This window comes from Pagrus pagrus, assembly GCF_965226575.1.
Source record: "Pagrus pagrus genome assembly, chromosome: 14".
NCBI lineage: Eukaryota > Metazoa > Chordata > Actinopteri > Spariformes > Sparidae > Pagrus > Pagrus pagrus.
In genome coordinates, this window is record NC_140198.1 from 21,267,872 (window position 1) to 21,286,604 (window position 18,733).

Here is an 18,733-nt window from a genome sequence, read left to right on the forward strand (position 1 = left end):
AATAATCCACAGAATCCAGAAATTCCTATTTAATTTATGGAGAATTTACACAGAGCCAGAGGCGTATAATTTATTCCTGGAGCTCTCAGCTCCGGAGGAACTAATGAAGATCTGCTTCTCTGCCATGGAAGGGCCTCTGTTGCTTTATAACCTCAATGTGCCACTTGTCTCATATACATTTCCCACGGGACACCTGTGGTGGGTAAAAAAAGAAAAACACACCCTTGCAACAGCTGAAGGATCCTTAGGACTGACACATATATTACGACCCCTCCCTCCTCAATCTCACACACACACACACACACTGTAGACACTAATCTACTCAGCTGTGGCTCCCGCGCCCCCCCATCATAAACCTCTTTGGGTGACACTGCCCTGACGAGACAAAGAAGGGGGATCACCAGAGCTCTGAGACAAACACACACAGGACAACACAAACAGGGCCGTCCGATTAAATCGGCGTGGCTAAGCTGATAAAAGCCGAGGGGCAAGAGTGGCTCAAAAATGCATTAGAGCCGGAGCCTTTTGTTTATCAAAGACAGGCGGACGGTTAGTCAAAAATCCCCGGGCGGTCTGTTGAGACAAACACACTGAGGCCATAAATACTGTGGCTTAACTACAGTGCTGAGGGAAAGGGTACTGTACACCGCAGGGCAAATACAGGTAATACCTGTGCCTAATTGTTGAGTGCTGCTCCGGTGACACATGTAGTAGGTGTGTGTACTCACAAAATAATTGCTGACAGAGTGCAGCTCACTGAAAGCAAACAACTTGTGAGCAGTCAATAAAGGATAACAATCAGGTGAGTAAGTGAGCAAAACTTTATTCGTAAAGCACCTTTCAAAACCTAGGTTACAAAAGGACAACTACAGTAACTGCTGCTAACTGCAGGATGAGCAGGTTTTCAGGTATGGGGCAGAGGAGACCAAGCGGGGAATGCTGGCCGGTATGGGCACCAGAACCTGAGGTGGGCAAACGGGTAACTGAATCAGAAGGCCAGTTTGACGACAGGGAATACAGTGCAAAGGTGATTAACAGCAGCTCCAAAGAAGACTCTGACTTCTGGTATGATAAAGATACGGCGGGTTCAGATGGGAACAGGAGAGACGTGGAGCGGGACAGAAGTGAGAGGGAGGTCGGTCGTCAGTCAGCGGAGGTTAGGGCGGGGTCAACCCCCGAGTGCCAGGAGCCAAATCTGACAAGACAACCACCTTGGTGTTGTTGAGGGCTGGACGCCACAGTGACTCATTATCGCTCTTTAAAATAAAATTATTACGCATTTCACCTTTAAATAATTACTATTGAGGGGTCATATTATAGACTGCAAAATCTGTGACATTTTTGCTACATGTTCACATTTTATAGATTAAATAATTAATGAAAATAGCAACAGACAGATTAATAAATAATGAAAATGTTTTTTGGAGGATTCTGAATGTGGAACCAAGTAGTTAATCTAAAAATAATATCAGGAAGCATTAAGGAAGAAATCCACACTGATGGGATAAAGGCAAAAAAAATTAATTTTCCTTGACACACAGATTATTTCAACGTTAATCTGTGTGTAAACAGGTCAAAACTACAATGACGAGTCTGTGATAAACAAACATCCACCCGACTGTGGCAGCAGGGGTGGGCAATAAGTAGATATTTTTAATCATAATCATATTTAGGGGAATATTAATATGGAGATTCAAGATAATCTGTGGTGTTGTCTAAAACATAACAAATCAGTTGGTGCGACAGGGTTCTCCAGGAATGACACATTTTGAGGTCTTATGGAGAAACCATACATCTTGGCATGCACTCGCCTCAAGTTCAGGCTGAAACAACAAGGGAGAGAATTTGTCTAGAGAGCCGACGTATGCCACACCTTGGAGACATGTAGGCTTTCCTCCCAAATTCTCACAAAACACTGATAACCTGAGTGATGGCATTCATAAGTTTTCAATGGAGACTTGTTCATTGACTGTTTTTGACCATTGAAAAAAAAAAAATCACATCTTAGTATTTAAATCACTTTTAATGTGATGCCAAACTGACCACTTACTGTCCAGCGGGACTTTATTCTGTCAATCTGTTCAGGCTTAGATCCTGATGACACTAATCCTGTTTTCAGCCCCCTTCTCGTCACATATACGCACACACACACTCACACCAGGGTGTCACTGGGAACGGGACGAGCCTTTGTGTCTGAGAAAAACAGGCGATTAACCTGCTACACAGTGACGAACACCAGGGACTTGCCTGCCTGCCTGCCCACCACACACACACACACACACACACACACACACACAAATACACAACCAACCAGAGCATTCAGCGCACAGACCGGTATTGCCTCCCTCAGCAGCTCTCATACATGCAGAGGACGAAGAGGAGAGAGTGTGAGAGACGACCAGACAACCTGCCAGACACCGGCGGTACACAAAGATACGGGGGGAAACAAACAAGCAGATGTTTCTAATGAAGTAGGAGGCTTTGAGCACTCAGAGGGGATTTGGGTTATTCCGACAGACGAGCCACTGACTTGCCGGCTATCTAGTTTGATCACAGACACAGATGAAGGTGATTAATGAAACGAGAAGGCTGTGGCTTATTGGAGTTTGCGCTTTCGCCGTAGAGGTGCTGTCCCTAACAAAACAACAAGGGCTGGGTTTCCAAAACGCTCTTCTTAACACCAAATTCATCTTGCACCCACTGATTAGTGTGATTAATTTGGTGATTTTAAGCTCCCAGATGAAGCCGTTCATTAATTAACCTGCAGACACAAAGGCAAAGATGAGAACAGACAGTCTTAATGACTTTTGTGAAAGCCATCAATCATGTGAGGAGAAGTAGTGGTGATCAACGAAGTCAAAAGTTCAGTTGGGTTCACTATGACATCATCTTTTTTTTTTTTTTTTTAAGTAAATGTTTCGTTTACATTATTCGTTTTCATTTTCAATTATAAATAAGGAGGGTTAACATTTGTATTTGAGGTAACATTAAATATTTATAACATATCAATTAAAAAAACACATTTAAGTCAACTGGAGCTGAAATTTGGCAAGCACTGCACAGATTAAATATAACAAAATGTGTCACTTGTGGAACACAATGGACCTCGGGTTTAAACAGCTCTGTGGAAAATCAAGAGTTAAACCGGGAACTGGTCATAAACAACCACGAGCAACTGGTGGGGTGTGGTTCTTTTGTCAGGGGAAAACCGAATATTATGACGGGAAGGCAGAAAACTGCAAAAAAAAAGAGGAAACAATCTAGTGAGAATAAAATTGTAATTATTGAAATTATGTTTTAATTGGCAGAACCCCTGACACACACACCTCAAAATGCATCAGCTGCCAGAGAGAGAATCACTCCCCTCCTTGCTCACTTTAATGCAGAACAAAAACTGCCACTGGATTTTGGTCTCTAAAACCCCTAAAACAGAAACATTCCCCCTCTAACAAACTAATGCTTTTCATTTCATGGAGAAAAACAAACATATTTTGTAAGTTGGCACACAGGTGGCACTCCTTGAGATATTTTTCCTCTCAAAAACAAGATCAGAAATTCAATCAAAGAGCAGAGCTCAGCCAATCGGATTTCAGTGTCTGTGGCAACAGCAGCATCAGCTCGAGCAGCCATTGGTGCGATCTTTCACGCAGGGAAGGCTGTAATTGGCTGAGAGCGTGCCGAGGCTTCATTGCCTCCATGGCAACATTGCTTCCTTATTGCTTAGGGAAGGTGAAAAGGAGGGAAAGAGGGGAGGCGACTTTCACTCAGACGCTACCTCTGCATTATTCATCCCTTGTCCCCGAGTGCTTGTAGAGTGTGTAGATGTACTGACTGATGCGTGTGTGTTTGTGTGTGTATCCAAGTTGGTTTGGGTAGAAGCCATTGGTTGAGACTTAAGGGGTGAACAGGGTGAAACCGGTGCAATAATTGCACTCAGCAGTGCAATGCATCCCGCAACACTGTGTCTATATATAAAACAGCTAAATGAGTTCAGAGGCCATTTAGTGAAACATTCACAGTGATGCTCACTTCAAAATAGCCTTTAAGATTTACTACTCTGAATGGAGCAGAGGCGAATTTTAAAAAAACAGTGTTACAGGGAGCAACAGCACACATCTGGACAGCGGACCGACCGGCCGGCTTGCATCATCCACTCTCTGGATGCATGTGGGCATTCTCATCCTAAAGCGAGGACTGGACGAAGACAACAACATCAACAACACCCACCAGAAACAACAAACACCACGCGGCTTGTTTGTTGTTGTTTTGACTTTTTTTCCCAGCATTTGAGGGAGGGGAGAATTAGAAGGAAGGGGAGGGAGAAAGAGGGGCAAGGGTGGGGTTAGCGGAGAGAAAAACATCACACATGGATTAGGGTGTGTGTGCGTGTGGGGGGGGGTTCATTCAGGACTCCTCCCCCGTGTATGCGTCTGAGCATGAGCCGGGGGGGTGGGGGGATAACGTCTGTTGACAGGCAAGCTGGCCAACGAGCTGGCTGGCTGTTCCTCCGGCGCCGAGCACGATGACGAGATGGCAACAGGCACTCAGCATAGCACGTGCTCTCAGTTGCCATCGCAACCTGCCCTTGGATACAGCGTGCTGGTTGGCCGTTTCTAACTGTTGTTGTTCTGTGGTGAGGCTGATGAAACCTCGTGGATGAGGGAGGGCAAGCGGTGCAGCATGCAGCCGCTTTCCCGCCTTGGTAGAAAGTGTTGCCAGGCACATTAGGGGTCAGTTGGTAAACAAACACTAATATATAATCAACCCCACCCTCCTCAACCCCAAAGACCTTAAACTTGCTGTTTAACTCTTAAATCCAAGCGACACTTCTAATTAGAGACAAAGCAGGATGAGCCACTGATCCCCAGCAATCTCGCCGAACAGGGTGAAAGAAAAAGAAACATTTAAAAAGATTATCCTGAAAGTTGTCTTGTTTGGTTTAATCCTTTATGTTTAATTGACAACCATGAAACGCATTTCTATTGTTCAATCATTTCTGCATTTTTAGTACATAGCTGAATACTTTATTACACAAAAAGGCAGACAAAACAAGTTGGTACAAATAGGAACAGACAAGGCAAAAATTAACAAATAATGAGTTAATGGAATAAACAACAATTCACGGATGCAAATCGTTGCAGAAATCTGGTAATATCTGAGAAAAAGACAGAACAGTCTTTAGATAACTGAACAATGGTTAAAAACTTGTCTGAGCACAAATTCCTCAGCTGTTGTTCACTTGCGGCCACAACAAGGTATTGAAAAGCATATCCAGCAGTCCTTCCAAGGTTCCATGCTGGAGGAAGAGAACAAAGAAAGTGTGTGTGTGTGGCCTCGAGTGGCCCGATCAATATGGCATTGTGCTGAGTGTGCAGCCTGCCTGATGAAATCCTGCACAAATAAACATTCTGCCCACGGCGTACGCTTGCTCGCTCTGCACCGAGACGTACAGAGAAGATGGTGCCATGAGCCACGGGAGCCGCGCTGACAACATGATTGATTACAAGTGCAGGCAGTCTTTGTTTCACCGTCGGTAATCAGGACAAAGCGGACTGGAAACCGCATGTGTGTGGAGGTGTCTGAGCACGAGGTGAGGCTAGGACAAAACGTGTTACTGAAGGAATGTGGTTCAGATGAAACTTAGAGGAGAAGGCGTTAATATAAAAAGGTAGATGCAAGGAGAGAGGACAATAAATCCTCACGTTCAACACCTGGATGGAGCCCCCACCGAAGACAAGTTGACGTCCATCAGTGTCATGCCGCATCACTTCCCTACTGAAGGCCAGTTTCGATCTCTTCCAGCTTGTGTGCCATGGACATGACCAGCATTTTCATCTGGGAGGGATAGGAGGGTCAGACAAGGAGAGATGGGGAAGGATTTGAAAGGTGAAGGATTGGGGAAATGAAGATGAACAGCAGGAGAAGAAAAATGAGCAAAGAGTGAGGATGGAAAGTGTGTATGAAGGAGTGAGAAGAGTGAAGAAACAAAGGGGGGAAAATGGACAGGTGGGAAATGAAGGGAGCAGCAGGAAGCAGTGAGGAAGAAAGAGGGCGGAGGAAAGATAATTGGAAAAGGGGGAGAGCGAGGGAGAATGACGAAACCCAGAGGGGAAGCGGTCAGGGATGGATGGGTGTGAGGGGGTGGGGGGACGGGGGAGTGGGGTGGGGGGGAGAGACAGGTCAGTGAGTGTATAAGATGAAGCACCCAAACAAGTGTCTACCAGTCAGACAGACAGACAGAATACATTAAGAATGGCGGCATTGGCGACGGGCACCTTCATCAGATTCAGTATACCCGAGGGCAAAGAACCCTTGAGTGTCTGGCTGAGTCTGGGACATGTTGTACCAACATCAAAACAACTTTTTTCAGTACCTTAATCTGAAAAACAGAAATTATTTTCATTTGATAAAAGATGTGATGCTACAACTATGATTATTCCTTAACATTTCACAATCCGCCAGTTCTTTTCTGCTTAATTGTTCAGTCTATTACATGTCAGAAAACAGTCATAAGTGCCTACTGCCTTGTCATTGCTTGCTTTATTTAAACAGCAATCCAAAATATATTCAATTCACAATGATTAAAGTGGGGTAAAACAGAAAATCTTTATATATATTTATAGTTATAGTTTATAGTTGAAAGGCTGGAGTCATTGACTATTTGGCACATTTGTTTATTAAATGACTTCAACAATTACAAAAATTATTGTAGCGTTGAACATATGTACTCTGTGTTAAATAGTCTAAAACACAAGCAGTGCCACAAAACCTTTGTCTAAATGGAATACAGTCTAAAACCTTCAAAATTGGCACATATTTTTGGGGTGCAATATGTAAGAATCAGCCACCTGTCTAATTCATATTCAAAACAAATAGGGGGCAGCACTTCACCAGAGAAACCGCTAACAGCTGCTAACTGTAGCTACTCACTGCAGGTGCTAACTGTAGCTGCTGTTAGCCAGTTAGCTCAATTAGCTATTCAGCTTCCGGTCCAGACAAGGAGCTCGGGGACCAGGGGAGTGTTGGTGTTTACACTGACAGCACAGGAGCTTTGGACCGGGACTGGACGGGGCTATCTGATTAGCATGCTAACTTAAGTAGATGTCTCTGCACTACAACACACAGACATCATTAGGTTAAAACTTTTATTTCTTCACAACTGTTGATAACTTAAGGCAGTTGTTCATGCTTTTTACTAAATTTGACATTTTGCACTTTTTAAAGTCGAGATGAATTGGTATATTAATATCTAGCTTCTGTATAATGACGTAAAGGATAGGCAGGCTGGACATCACTCTGGTAGGAATTGATTTGAACGATGAAAAGTTGGAGAATTACACTGATTCAGAGTTGGATGGTAGCCTTGATCAACACCTTTATCACCCCAATTACCAAAGCAGGCTTATGCTAGGTAGCTAACTAATCAATATTAGCTCTGTGTCGGCAAAAGTTAAAGATTGATGAGAGGCTGTCATGATCTTACTGGATGAAGCACACATCATATTTTTTTTAACAGGGAGAAATTCTGGATTTCTATAGAATACATAAATCCATATATATATATTTTTTTGCCATATTGTTGTGATAAGAGGTGTGAACAAAAAGGGTTTAAAAGGCATTTTTCACTTCATCTTGATTTTAATCAGAAACTGACTGATCAACTGCTTTCCGTGCTTGTTGCTACACCTTAAAATATTGAATTTCGATACCGACATGAGTAATGGACGGAAAAGCGGTTTTATACTGCTTCACAGCAATGATGACACTTTAAATTTTGTCTAATAAGTTGATTGTATGAAATGAAAATGACAATTTGCTGTACAAGAACTTGTTTGAATAAAAACCCTTTCGATTTATTCTGACAGATGTGAGAAACAAAATCACTGATTTTAATTCTTTACATATGGTATAATCTTGTTGCAGCTCGCCAACAGATGAGCACCTAAAACTAATACAATCAGTATGGAGCTGTACTCAGATTTATCTTCAGCGTTCTCACACAGGGACTAAACACAGTCAATGACGAGGGGGATTTTAGTGGTAACCTACATATTTACTTAAGGTAACATGAGGTAAGCCTGTTCATTCATACACGATGACCTTATCAGCACTTTGTTTGAGGGACGTATAGTGTGGCAACATGGGTTTCATCACGTGAGATGCACAAGATTTAATACAGTATGAAATGTTTTTGTTCAGGCTAAGTCTCAAACACTCAGCAGAAGAGTAAGAAATAATTATCTTGGATACTATCCGAGCTACAGAAAGAGTACTGACACGTTAATTGGTGCGCTGACATACAGATAATGACACCAAGGATTTAAGAGCACGTTTTTAAAGGTGGTTGCTCACGTGAACTGTTTTCGTCCTTTCTTGTCTTATAAGCAGTATAACCACTTTAGATATACATTTGCATATAAGACATCTCATAAGACAATGGATCAACTGTCACCTGCAGGAAATTAACCTGTCCCAGCCAAGAAAAACAAAATACCACATGTGCATAAAGCTACAGTGACAAAGATACTTGATCATTGATGATTGTTGCTACACCATAAAGTATTGAATTTCGATATCAACATGAGTAATGGACGGAAAAGTGGTTGTATACCGCTTCACAGCAATGATGAAACTTTAAATTTTGTCTAAAAAGTTGATTGTGTAAAATGAAAACGACTAACACAATGCTGAACAAGAACTTGTGGATTAAAAACCCTTTGCGATTTATTCTGACAGATGTGATGAGCAAAATCACTGATTTTAATTCTTTACATATGGTATAATCTTGTTACAGCGCGCCAATAGATGAGCACCTAAAACTAATACAATCAGTATGGATCTGTAGTCAGATTTATCTTCAGCGTTCTCACACAGGGACTAAACACAGTCAATGACGAGGGGAATTTTAGTGGTAACCTACATATTTACTTAAGGTAACATGAGGTAAGCCTGTTCATTTCATTACACGATGACCTTATCAGCACTTTGTTTGAGGGTCGTATGGCGTGGCAACATAATTACAGTGATGACATGGGCTTCATCACGTGAAATGCACAAGATTTCATACAGTATGAAATGTTTTTGTTCAGGCTAAGTCTCAAACACTCAGCAGAAGAGTAAGAAATAATTATCTTGGAAACTATTCAAGCTACAGAAAGAGTACTGACACGTTAATTGGTGCGCTGACATACAGATAATGACACATAGCGAATGAGAAGTTGATTGCTCACGTTAACTGTTTTCTTCCTTTCTTGTCTTATAAGCAGTATAACCACTTTAAATATACATCTGCATAAACAACATCTCATAACACAATGGATCAACTGTCACCTGCAGGAAATTCACCTGTCCCAGCCAAGAAAAACAAAATACCATACGTACATGAAGCTATAGTGACAAAGACACTTGATCAAAACATGTTTTTCCACTAACAAAGATTCCTCAACATGCTCTCCAGCACATCTATTGTCCTTGGTGCAAGAGTGTGGGAGGGCTGGCAGATACTCATGAGCACTATCACCACCTAGTGGCCAATCTGTGGTTTTTAATGGATATTTTCCAAACAAAGGATGATTAAAGAATAACTTTAATCACTGTATACCGCTGAAAAATGTATGTTCCCTCTTAATTTTCTAAATAACATTAATGTGACAGAAAAGGAACATAGGGTTGAATTATACAGAAAATCATTATCATGAATAGATTTAGATATTAAGACTGGAACTTAAACTTCTTTATTTGAATGTAATCTCAAGTGGCATGAAAAATAAATCTATTTCCAGTGGATGACATGACATGGAGAGATGAGGTAATGTCTGATACAAACGTCTGACCGGCCAGAGGAGAGAGGACTTCCCAGAACTAAGCTGATGTCATCTTTAGTAGAACCTTTGCATTGGTAATCAATGAGAGAGAGGGCTGCTGGAGAGCAAAATGAGAGCACTGCCAGCAAGACAATGCTATAACTAGGAATGTGAAGGTCAAATCTGTCGTTTTTAAAAATAATTTTCCACATCAAAAATACTAATTTAAAAAGGACTAAACTTAACCAATGTTTGGAGAAAAACATCATAGTTACACATTGAAATGTGTTTTAGAGCAGATTTTCTTCTCAGAGGCTGAAACATTTTATCTCACAGCAATACAATATCAGAGAAAACAGACAAAGAACAGCAGCAGCAATAAATTACCTCTGTCAGCTCTTGTTCAACAATGCCCCTGTACTCCAGTGTGACTGGCTGCTCTTTGGGGCCCTCTGCTGCCAACATCTGGCTTGCAGAGCCAAGCACATAGCTGGAAAAGATCCACAGTAGAATATCAGGGTGCAAAATGCAGGAACAGGCAGCATACGTTCTATCAACACCTGCACCAGTGATGAAATTCAATGCAATTCAAAGCATAAATAGTATCCGTTTGAAGTCAATCACATTAAGATGTGTGGTGCACTTAACTGCTGGTTTTAAAAATAACTGTTTTTTTGATTTCAGATTGGCTTTTGAGTTCTTGTGCATTAAGTTGATGGTGTGTATTCCAACAAACACAACCAGCAGCAAATGTACCTCCCGTATAGCTACAAAAAATGTGACATGCAAACTCACATTTCTCTAAATAAGGAGACAATTTCAGTGATTATCTTTTCTGATACTGTACAGACTCTAGTCAAAGTACACCTGCATGTTTTAAATGTCATGTAAGAACAGCATACAGTCCTGTTTTCATCATCACACTTTCTTCAGTAATTGATCAAAATCACATTAAACACATAGTATGTAATTGCTGCCGCTGAGTGTTTCTCGATCAAATCTAAACAAGTTCTAAAGTTTCATTCACATTAGACTTAGTCACGTTCGCCGACTTCTCTCCCAGAGAGAAGTCGGGTTTGAACATTGTTGGAAACATGTGGGTCCAATAATATAACTCGGGAAGAAAGATTTAGTTGATTGTACACATATTGATTCAGAAATGTTACATATTATTACCTTTAAACAAATGTTGACTCGTGTATTTAAACGTTCCCACTACTAACCCAAGCTGTGAACATACCTGTCGATGTCCCCGACATTAAGACAGAATGTAAATCTCTTGTGGTCCAGGTTTTTAGGTGTGGATGTAAAAACCATACCAAGCACAGTGTGGCAGCCTCGACAGATCAGATCCACAACCAGACTGCAAAGGGAAAATTAAGAGAACAAAAGACAACAGTTAAGCCCAAAGCTGACAGTGAGTCAGATTTGATCCAACAAGCTAAGTTACTTAAACAAATGAGCACTGCTATTGTTTATTTTGTTTTGTTTTTTGAGAAGTCTCACTTAATTTAAAGAGGGAGAAGGAAAATCAAGGTTGACAAATTTAAATGTTATCTTTTGGTTACCTGAAGCACAGGTGTATAGGGCATGACCAGTGGATGAGGGAGCCCAAGTACATTTATTCAAGTGCTGAACTAAAAACAATATGCAGTAGATATACTGGATCTCTGTTACTAGTTACTTTGCAGCTTAAGGGATAAATTCACCCAAAAATAGAAAAATGCAGCCATTATCTACTCATACCCACGCTGATGGAAAGTCAGGGGAAGTTTTGTAGTACACGAAAAATTCTGTAACTTCACAGTAAAAAAGTGTTGCAGCATCCTCCTTAACTAATAAAGTAGATGGGGAGTTGCTTTAAAATGTAAAACAACGGGGGAAAAAAACAAAATTGCTACATACAGGTCGTCTCCAGGGTTACATGCTGGCATTCCGACATCCCATAATTCCGACATGTCACCATTCCGACATACCGCTATTCCGACATGCGAATGTTCCGCCATTCCGACAAAGTTTCATCCCAGCATTCCGACAAGACTAATACTAACCCAACCCATAACCCTAACCCTTTTAAAAGATGTGTCAGAATGCCAACACGTTTAAAAAACGAAAAAATACCGCCATTCCGACCATAGGAGGAAAAATTTGTCGGAATGGTGGGACGTTTAATTAAAGGTATAAGTGTTGTCATTCCGACAATTAGGGCCTCATGTCGGAATGGCGGTTGCCCCCCCCGTCTCCAGAACCCCTGAGCTCTCCAACTGACTTGAAAAGACATTATAGACAACCTTTATCGTGTTAGCTCACCACTTCAGATGTGCTGCAAGCTAACGCTTGTAGCTTACCAGCTACAGTGAAGACTTCGGCTTGAAAAAAAGGTGTAATTAACGTCTTTTCAAATCACCTTGGGATCTCAGCATTTCCACAGACTTGGATTACAGCAGAAAAGCTATTCTCTTTTCAGCATTTCAAGTCCGCATATACTTCAGCTGTTTAGGAGAATGCTGGGATGCTGTTTTGCTGTGAAGCGCCACAAATGTTCAGTGGTCTTACAAAACTGCTACAGCCATTTAATATACAGTACAAACATATTAGATCTGCCTCTTCTATACTATAAAAGGTTGCTCAAATCACTGATCAACTGATCAACCATCAGTTATAACAATCCAAAAAAAAAAACATCATATCATTATTACTCCAATGTAATGGGCACTGTTGTCATTTTGAGATTTCCAGTACATGAGAGTAGATTTCTGCATACTTTTTTTTAATGTAATGGAGTACTTTAACATGATTGTGTTGGTCTTTCACTGATGGGCAGGACTGTCTTACCAGACGGATCGCTTGTTCACTTCATACAGGCGATTTTCCTTTCCAATCAAGACGTTGTGGGTGACCCCTGAGACCAAAACATCACACACATGTCAGCAATATAATTGAGCATTGTATTCATGAGGTAACTTCAAAATGTGTACATTTCCAGTCCCTACAAATGCATTTGAATGCACCATTCTATCAGACTTTCCAGTCAATCTGCACTGAGCCGAGATGCATAAGTTGACTGTGACGTTTTACGTAAAATCACATACATGTTTAAACGTTTTTTATTGAAGTTGCTTTCTTCACCCCCAGTATTCAGAACTTACGCTTCAGTCTTATTTGGTTTTGGCCGTCTTCGCCTCCATCCCAGGACACTGAATCCCCGACAGGCAGCTTGCACTTCCCACAGATGAAGACAACAGGGCCGTCGTCAACGTCCTCCTCCTCGTCCTCCACCTCTTTGCCAAACAACTTTCCTTCGACGACGGTGGAGTTCAGACTGGACGTTTCAAACGTGCTATTGTCACTTTTCTGTCGGTGTTTTGGAAGCTTTGCTCTCGCCGCCATTCTACCAGCGTCTACACAACAAACTCCTTCGAACTTGCGCGGTTGGGCTGACAGCGAGGTAGAGAGCTCTTAAACCGAGACGACGCGAGATGCTCATTCGTGTGTACTTCCGGCTTCGTATGTCAGAGGAGCCCAATATGCTTTTTGGATTTTTCTAGTGGCTTTTATAGATGACCAATTTTTTGGTAGTAGATATGAGGGGTATTTAAACCCGCCTTTTCAAATCAGTCTATAGCCTGTTATGTTTATTGTTGGATGCTGAATAATAGCTACATACTGAGTGGCAAGCAAGGCCAATTCCAAGTCAATTAGGCCTATGTACTTTGATACTTTTGTTCAAAAACACATACAGTAGGCTTAGCTTGGTATTGTAGTTAATAGCCATGGTGTTTCCGTCTCCCGCTTTGTCCTCATTTCTTTTAATCTCTAAATTTCCCAGTGAGCTATTACTTCTGAGGATATTTATTTATATTTATCAATGATAGGTGTTTTATGAGCACTGCACATGAATAGCCTATTGATCTTATAGCCTAGATGAGCAGATGTTTTCCTCTTTTTCTCTGCCATGTCAAATAAAATGACATATTGCAAACAAAAAATATCTCCACTGATAAGTCATTCATTATTCTATAAGTTTATCATAATTGTGTATGTCAGAATCCCCATTCCAAGCTTTTCGATTTTTTTCGACATGAACCATCTTGGCCTAATCTTCATCTTTGGGAGCCTGGTGCAAACGTGAACCGGATATATTTTATTAATAATACCAAAAGCTTTATCTTGTATTTATGTAATGTGACGCATGTTTTGTTTGTATTTAGATAGTTCGTCGCCAGTTTTCTTCTTTTTTTTATTTAAGAAAAAAAAAAAAGAAAAAAGGAAAGGCTTGGTCGCGTGGACATTGCTCCGTCCTCTCATTGGCTGGAAACCAGGAAGTCATTGGGATGATTTTGGGAGCGCGAAATCAGGAACCGTTGTAGTTTTTCTTCAAGGCTGCTCGACTACAGAAACGTTTTAAGAAGCTAGTTGATGTGGTTTCGACTGCCGTTTCTTTCGCCATGGGTGAAAAAATCGAAAAGGTAAAATGACTTCATGAGTTAATGCACAGGCTGCCGTTGGCTTTTGTTCATCATCCAGTCTCATGTCGCTCCTCAGGTGAACAGCTGGCTCAGCACCGTGTTTGGAGACCAGCCGGTGCCACACTTTGAGGTCAACACAAGGACCGTGGACATCCTGTACCAGCTGGCCCAGTCCAGTGAAGCCCGGTGCAGTGACACATCTCTGCTCATAGAGGACCTCAAACAGAAAGCATCAGAGTACCAGGCAGAGGGTGAGCGACCAACAAATAACAGCTAAATGCAAAGAAGTATGGACTGACAGTGCTTTTGATGCGAAGTGAGTGAGGTTCATTCAGGTGTCCTCACTGAGATCTAGAAACAGAGTGACGTTGCTGCAATAAAACTGATGGGGAAAGATGCATGATTGATCAGCCATGTCATGTAAACAGTACAGTTTATTCTTGTGTCAGACGACATTGCTGTCTATTTTTTTCATTTAGCACTCACAGCATTTTCACTCATTTCTAGGCGCTCATCTCCAGGAAGTTCTTCTACAAGGTGTTGGCCTCTCCTATGCGAGCTTGCCAAAGCCCGCCTCTGATTACTTGTCTGCTTTAGTAGACACCGCCATTGTGCTCGGAGTCAGAGATACATCACTGGGCAGGTAAACTGCCATCCCACTGCTGAAATCTATTTTCTGTCGCTGTTTTTCTTGTCAGTAGTTTTCCTGATGAGCATGTCTCGTCTAGCTTTATGCCTGCAGTGAACAACTTCACGAGCGAACTTCTGGAGGCAGAGAAGTCAAACAGGAGGCTTGAGAGGGAACTGCGGGCCCTCAGAAAGAGGCTTGGAGCATCTCTGGTGCTGCGGAGCAGCTTACAAGAGTAAGATTCAGAGGATGACTGTGGCATGTTCATATGTTCGGCTATCACATACACACTGTGCTTCACCTCTAAATAATGCTGTTAATTGTCTTCAGGGATGTCAACAAAACGGTCAAATCTCAGGCAGTGGAGAGCGCTAAAGCGGAGGAGAGACTGCTCAACATGGATTTTGTGACGGCAAAGGCCAAAGAGCTGGGCAACAGACGGGAGAGGGCAGAGGTGTGTTGTATCTGCATCTGTAATAGCTGCACAGTGCACGTTTAGTTGCACATTAAGGTGGTCATAAGCGTAACAATGCCCAGATGATATTCAAGTGTGCTACTTTCCATTTCATCCCGGTTTTTTAATATTCATATCTTAGTAAGAGGTTTGTTCTGCTTTAGAAAATTAATCCAAATTGCACTAATGACAGCTTGCTATGAGCCTGAAGAGGCATACATTATTGTTGTCCTCAGCCACTGGGAAGTGCAGACAAAAATCAAACAACTGGGGCCATAAAATACTCAGTTTGAAGGCACAATATGAAGAGGATGAGAAGAGTCTTCTAGAAAGGCATCCAAACATGAAGTGTGTGATAGCTATTATGCTGTGCAGGTTTATGAATTCATAGCTCAATAATGTTTCCACAGAACAAAATGCTTCAAAAAATGTTGCAAAAGGTGCAGAAATTGCTCTCTGACAAAATAACCTCCTGCAACAGAGTTATAGGTGTTATTTATTAAGAAGAAGAAATCCAGGATGTAGTTTGACCCGGGCATAATGTGGGCATCAGGTTCCTGCCTCTGGTTGAGGCAGGTCCGACAGTTAACGCCCTTCGTATCACTGTCTGTCCTGGAGCTTGGTTGGCTGTTTTATCCTTTTCTATCAATCCTGCAGGCTCAACTTATATCCAGGAACATGGACAAGTCCATCACCCACGAGGCTATTGTGCAGCGCTCTGAGGTAATTTCAGCAGTCAAGTACCACTGGTAATGAAAATGTAACAAGTCTGCTTTCAGGGTTTGAAATGTGTGATCTTATTTTTCTCTCTGCAGGAAGTCACTGTGCTGAAACAAGAAATAATCCCTTTGAAAAAGAAACTGGAGCCTTACATGGACCTGAGCCCGGTACGTTTATGTTCAGATTGTGACATAACAGTCCAACAACCAAAAGTGCTTTCACATTATCCTAAATATTTAATCATAAATGAAAATTTCAATTTATGTTCATGTGTGTAAATTTGACTAGCCTGAGAGAAATAAGTGAATCACATTTAGATAAAAGTTTCTGTATTTGACTTCATGAAACGTTTTTTATTTTTAAAACCACAACAGAGTCCCTCTCTTGCTCAAGTGAAAATAGAAGAAGCAAAAAGAGAACTGGTGAGTATCGCAATAGTTTATTCAGTGATGGATTATTGGTGGTTGCATACTTTTTATTTTTTATTTTAATGCCATATTTTTTTCTTTCTTCAATTACAGGCTGCAATCGATTCCCAACTGGAGATGAATATGGATTTCAAGTGAAGATGTTTGTAATGTTAAAATGTTTCCTGTTTTGAGCTGTAAATGTTGTGATTCTGAAAGATAATAAAGTAAGTTTCCGTGTCTGGGGACCTTTTTTTGCCTCCTGTTATCGACGAAACAGAAGTTCGTTATCTGAAAATCTATGTTCCCTTAAAGCAACGTTATGTAACTCTTTTTTTTTTTTAACTTTACAGCTTCTAAAATATGTTGTTGGTACAGTGTCTCTTGATAGGGTGAATGGTGTCTCTATCACTTGTTTCTGCACTATGTAACTTCAGGGAGAGGGTAGGATCACAGTGTTACATACATGTTTACTTCAACATACAACAACACATTACATTGTTATGATATCATGAGTTTTGTTTGTAGTCAGCACCTACATTACGTCTGACATCTTGCACATCTTGTTACAGACCTGAGATTTGTTTTTACAAGAGTGGTGTTGCACTCAGAAACTGGGGGGCGCCAAATCACACAAAATGCCAATTTCTACTCAGTGTTGCTTTAAAGCTCTAAAGTGTTCAAGCAAATCTCTGCTATTATATTTTACTCCCAGATGAAGTTGAAATGTTTTATAATGGTTCACTCTGATTAGATCTGTCCTTTTGTATTGTGATGCAGTTTCTTTCATTGTAACCACCACAAAAATTATTTTGAATGCACTGAGTCAATAAAAAAAACCTTGCTAGACTGAACAGCTGATTTCTTTAAAAAGCTGTGCTCACAATATAAAAAATAAAGAAACACCTGATTGTTGATTTATGATCAACTCATGTCAGATTGGAGGAGGCAGTGTAAATCATGATGTTTGGCTGGTTCGTCTCCGCCTCTTCCTGTTTGATACAAAACATCATTAACACTAATTAAATGTGTTGTCTTTTTATCCAGTCTCTGTTATCTAATGGAGGGCTTTCGTTTTAATAACATGTCGTGAGAATTATTTCTTTGAACACGTTTGTCTGCCAGATGCATATTGATTATCCCTCTGTCTGATGAAACAAGCAGAAAGAGGTGGTTAAATATGAAAGGCCTCTGTGTTAGAATTAACTGCAATATGTTTTCATCTATCTGTATGGCAGCTTTGAAAGACCAATCACAAGAAAACCTTTACATTTACATAGTTCCACCTTATTTTATTGGTTGTATTATACATATTATATTATACCTTCTTAAGTGTAAAGACATTAGAAACCCTGCTGAATCCTGTGATTGGGCCATCATTAGAGCTACAGGTTGTGTGAACAAACGTGCAGACCCACAGAAAATCATTTGAAATTCTAAACGACTTCTCAACATTTTCATTTAAAACATGGCAGGTTGAACTTGTGTGAAATGATGCAAAAGACAACTTAAATTTTAATGAAATCATGAAATGTAAGATAGCATAGTGTATCTACAATGAATAGTTGGAAAAGGCACAAACAAAATAAACATGTAATCTTAACATCATTTTTTCTAGCTGTAACGGTAAAATCAAAATTCAAGAGGTTAACTGGTTCTGTCTTAACTTTACACTGTTATATCTATGCATTTATAAAATAAGACAATATCCTCTGCCTACACATCTGCATATTTCAGAAATTTCTTTTCACCATACCTCATAAGTATACATGTGTACATTGACTCGGGTGCCTTTTTTACTTCATTTTTCGACCCACATGTCTGAATCTTGTCTTAAAAACAAAGTGCAGGAAGCATCTTGAGTTTGACAACAAAATTCCATAGGCTTTGGAGGGATAACAGCACATGAAAGGGGGTTTTGGAGCCACTCCCTGGGTGCCTAAAGCTAAAGTACAGAGAATAGAACCGACTGGGAGGCCTGTTGTCCAGTTTGTATGCAAAATATCACCTCGCAGTTCCTCCCCCCATGGAGTCGAGCGTGGAGACTCCAACGTCTCTGTCAGTTTGACTGTTGTAGGTCTGCTCTGCAGTCTGACACGTAGATTGACCGGTTACCATGGAGTGGGTCATGGATGTGGGCCACGGAGCAATTTACCCAGTAGGCCCCCTGCTTCATTCAAAGGCCCCACGGTTAGGGCATCGACAGTTTATGAAAAGAAACAGAATCATAATATCGCTCCCTTGAAACTTGA

General features: G+C 41.0%; 2 protein-coding genes across 5 annotated transcripts; one reads left to right on the forward strand and one right to left on the reverse strand.

The window, feature by feature from the left end:
- Positions 1-807: 807 nt before the first annotated feature.
- Positions 808-13,256, reverse strand: mis18a (MIS18 kinetochore protein A). 4 transcript variants are annotated; one of them, XR_014624023.1, is made up of 6 exons: positions 12,953-13,253; positions 12,639-12,705; positions 11,044-11,166; positions 10,191-10,293; positions 5,703-5,835; positions 808-962 (listed from the first exon to the last, which is right to left on the reverse strand). XR_014624023.1 is itself a non-coding variant. In XM_084372750.1 (5 exons), the coding sequence occupies exons 1-5, from the start codon at positions 13,191-13,193 to the stop codon at positions 882-884; spliced, it is 615 nt and encodes a 204-aa protein (XP_084228876.1). In that variant the 5' UTR covers positions 13,194-13,256; the 3' UTR covers positions 808-881. The 4 variants fall into 4 exon arrangements, 3 of the variants coding, with proteins under 3 accessions (XP_084228876.1, XP_084228878.1, XP_084228877.1); XM_084372750.1 differs by lacking the exon at positions 5,703-5,835 and having other exon boundaries at positions 12,953-13,256; XM_084372752.1 differs by lacking the exon at positions 808-962 and having other exon boundaries at positions 4,998-5,835; positions 12,953-13,252.
- An 857-nt stretch (positions 13,257-14,113) lies between these two features.
- On the forward strand, positions 14,114-16,721 carry haus1 (HAUS augmin-like complex, subunit 1). Its single transcript, XM_084373572.1, has 9 exons — positions 14,114-14,272; positions 14,349-14,523; positions 14,780-14,915; positions 15,001-15,135; positions 15,231-15,354; positions 16,012-16,077; positions 16,170-16,241; positions 16,449-16,496; positions 16,596-16,721. Exons 1-9 carry the CDS (start codon positions 14,252-14,254, stop codon positions 16,638-16,640), a joined length of 822 nt encoding a protein of 273 aa, XP_084229698.1. The 5' UTR covers positions 14,114-14,251; the 3' UTR covers positions 16,641-16,721.
- Positions 16,722-18,733: the final 2,012 nt, after the last annotated feature.

Bases quoted from the DNA above. Each gene is read 5' to 3' on its own strand.
- haus1 (XM_084373572.1), top strand. From the start codon at position 14,252: ATGGGTGAAAAAATCGAAAAG. The intron at 14,273-14,348 runs GTAAAATGACTT...GTCGCTCCTCAG, and splicing joins TGGGTGAAAAAATCGAAAAG to GTGAACAGCTGGCTCAGCAC. The intron at 16,497-16,595 runs GTGAGTATCGCA...CTTCAATTACAG, and splicing joins AAGAAGCAAAAAGAGAACTG to GCTGCAATCGATTCCCAACT.
- mis18a (XM_084372750.1), bottom strand. From the start codon at position 13,193: ATGGCGGCGAGAGCAAAGCTTCCAAAACACCGACAGAAAAGTGACAAT. The intron at 11,167-12,638 runs GTAAGACAGTCC...TTCCCTTTGCAG, and splicing joins GTGAACAAGCGATCCGTCTG to TCTGGTTGTGGATCTGATCT. The intron at 10,294-11,043 runs GTATGTTCACAG...GATCTTTTCCAG, and splicing joins AATGTCGGGGACATCGACAG to CTATGTGCTTGGCTCTGCAA.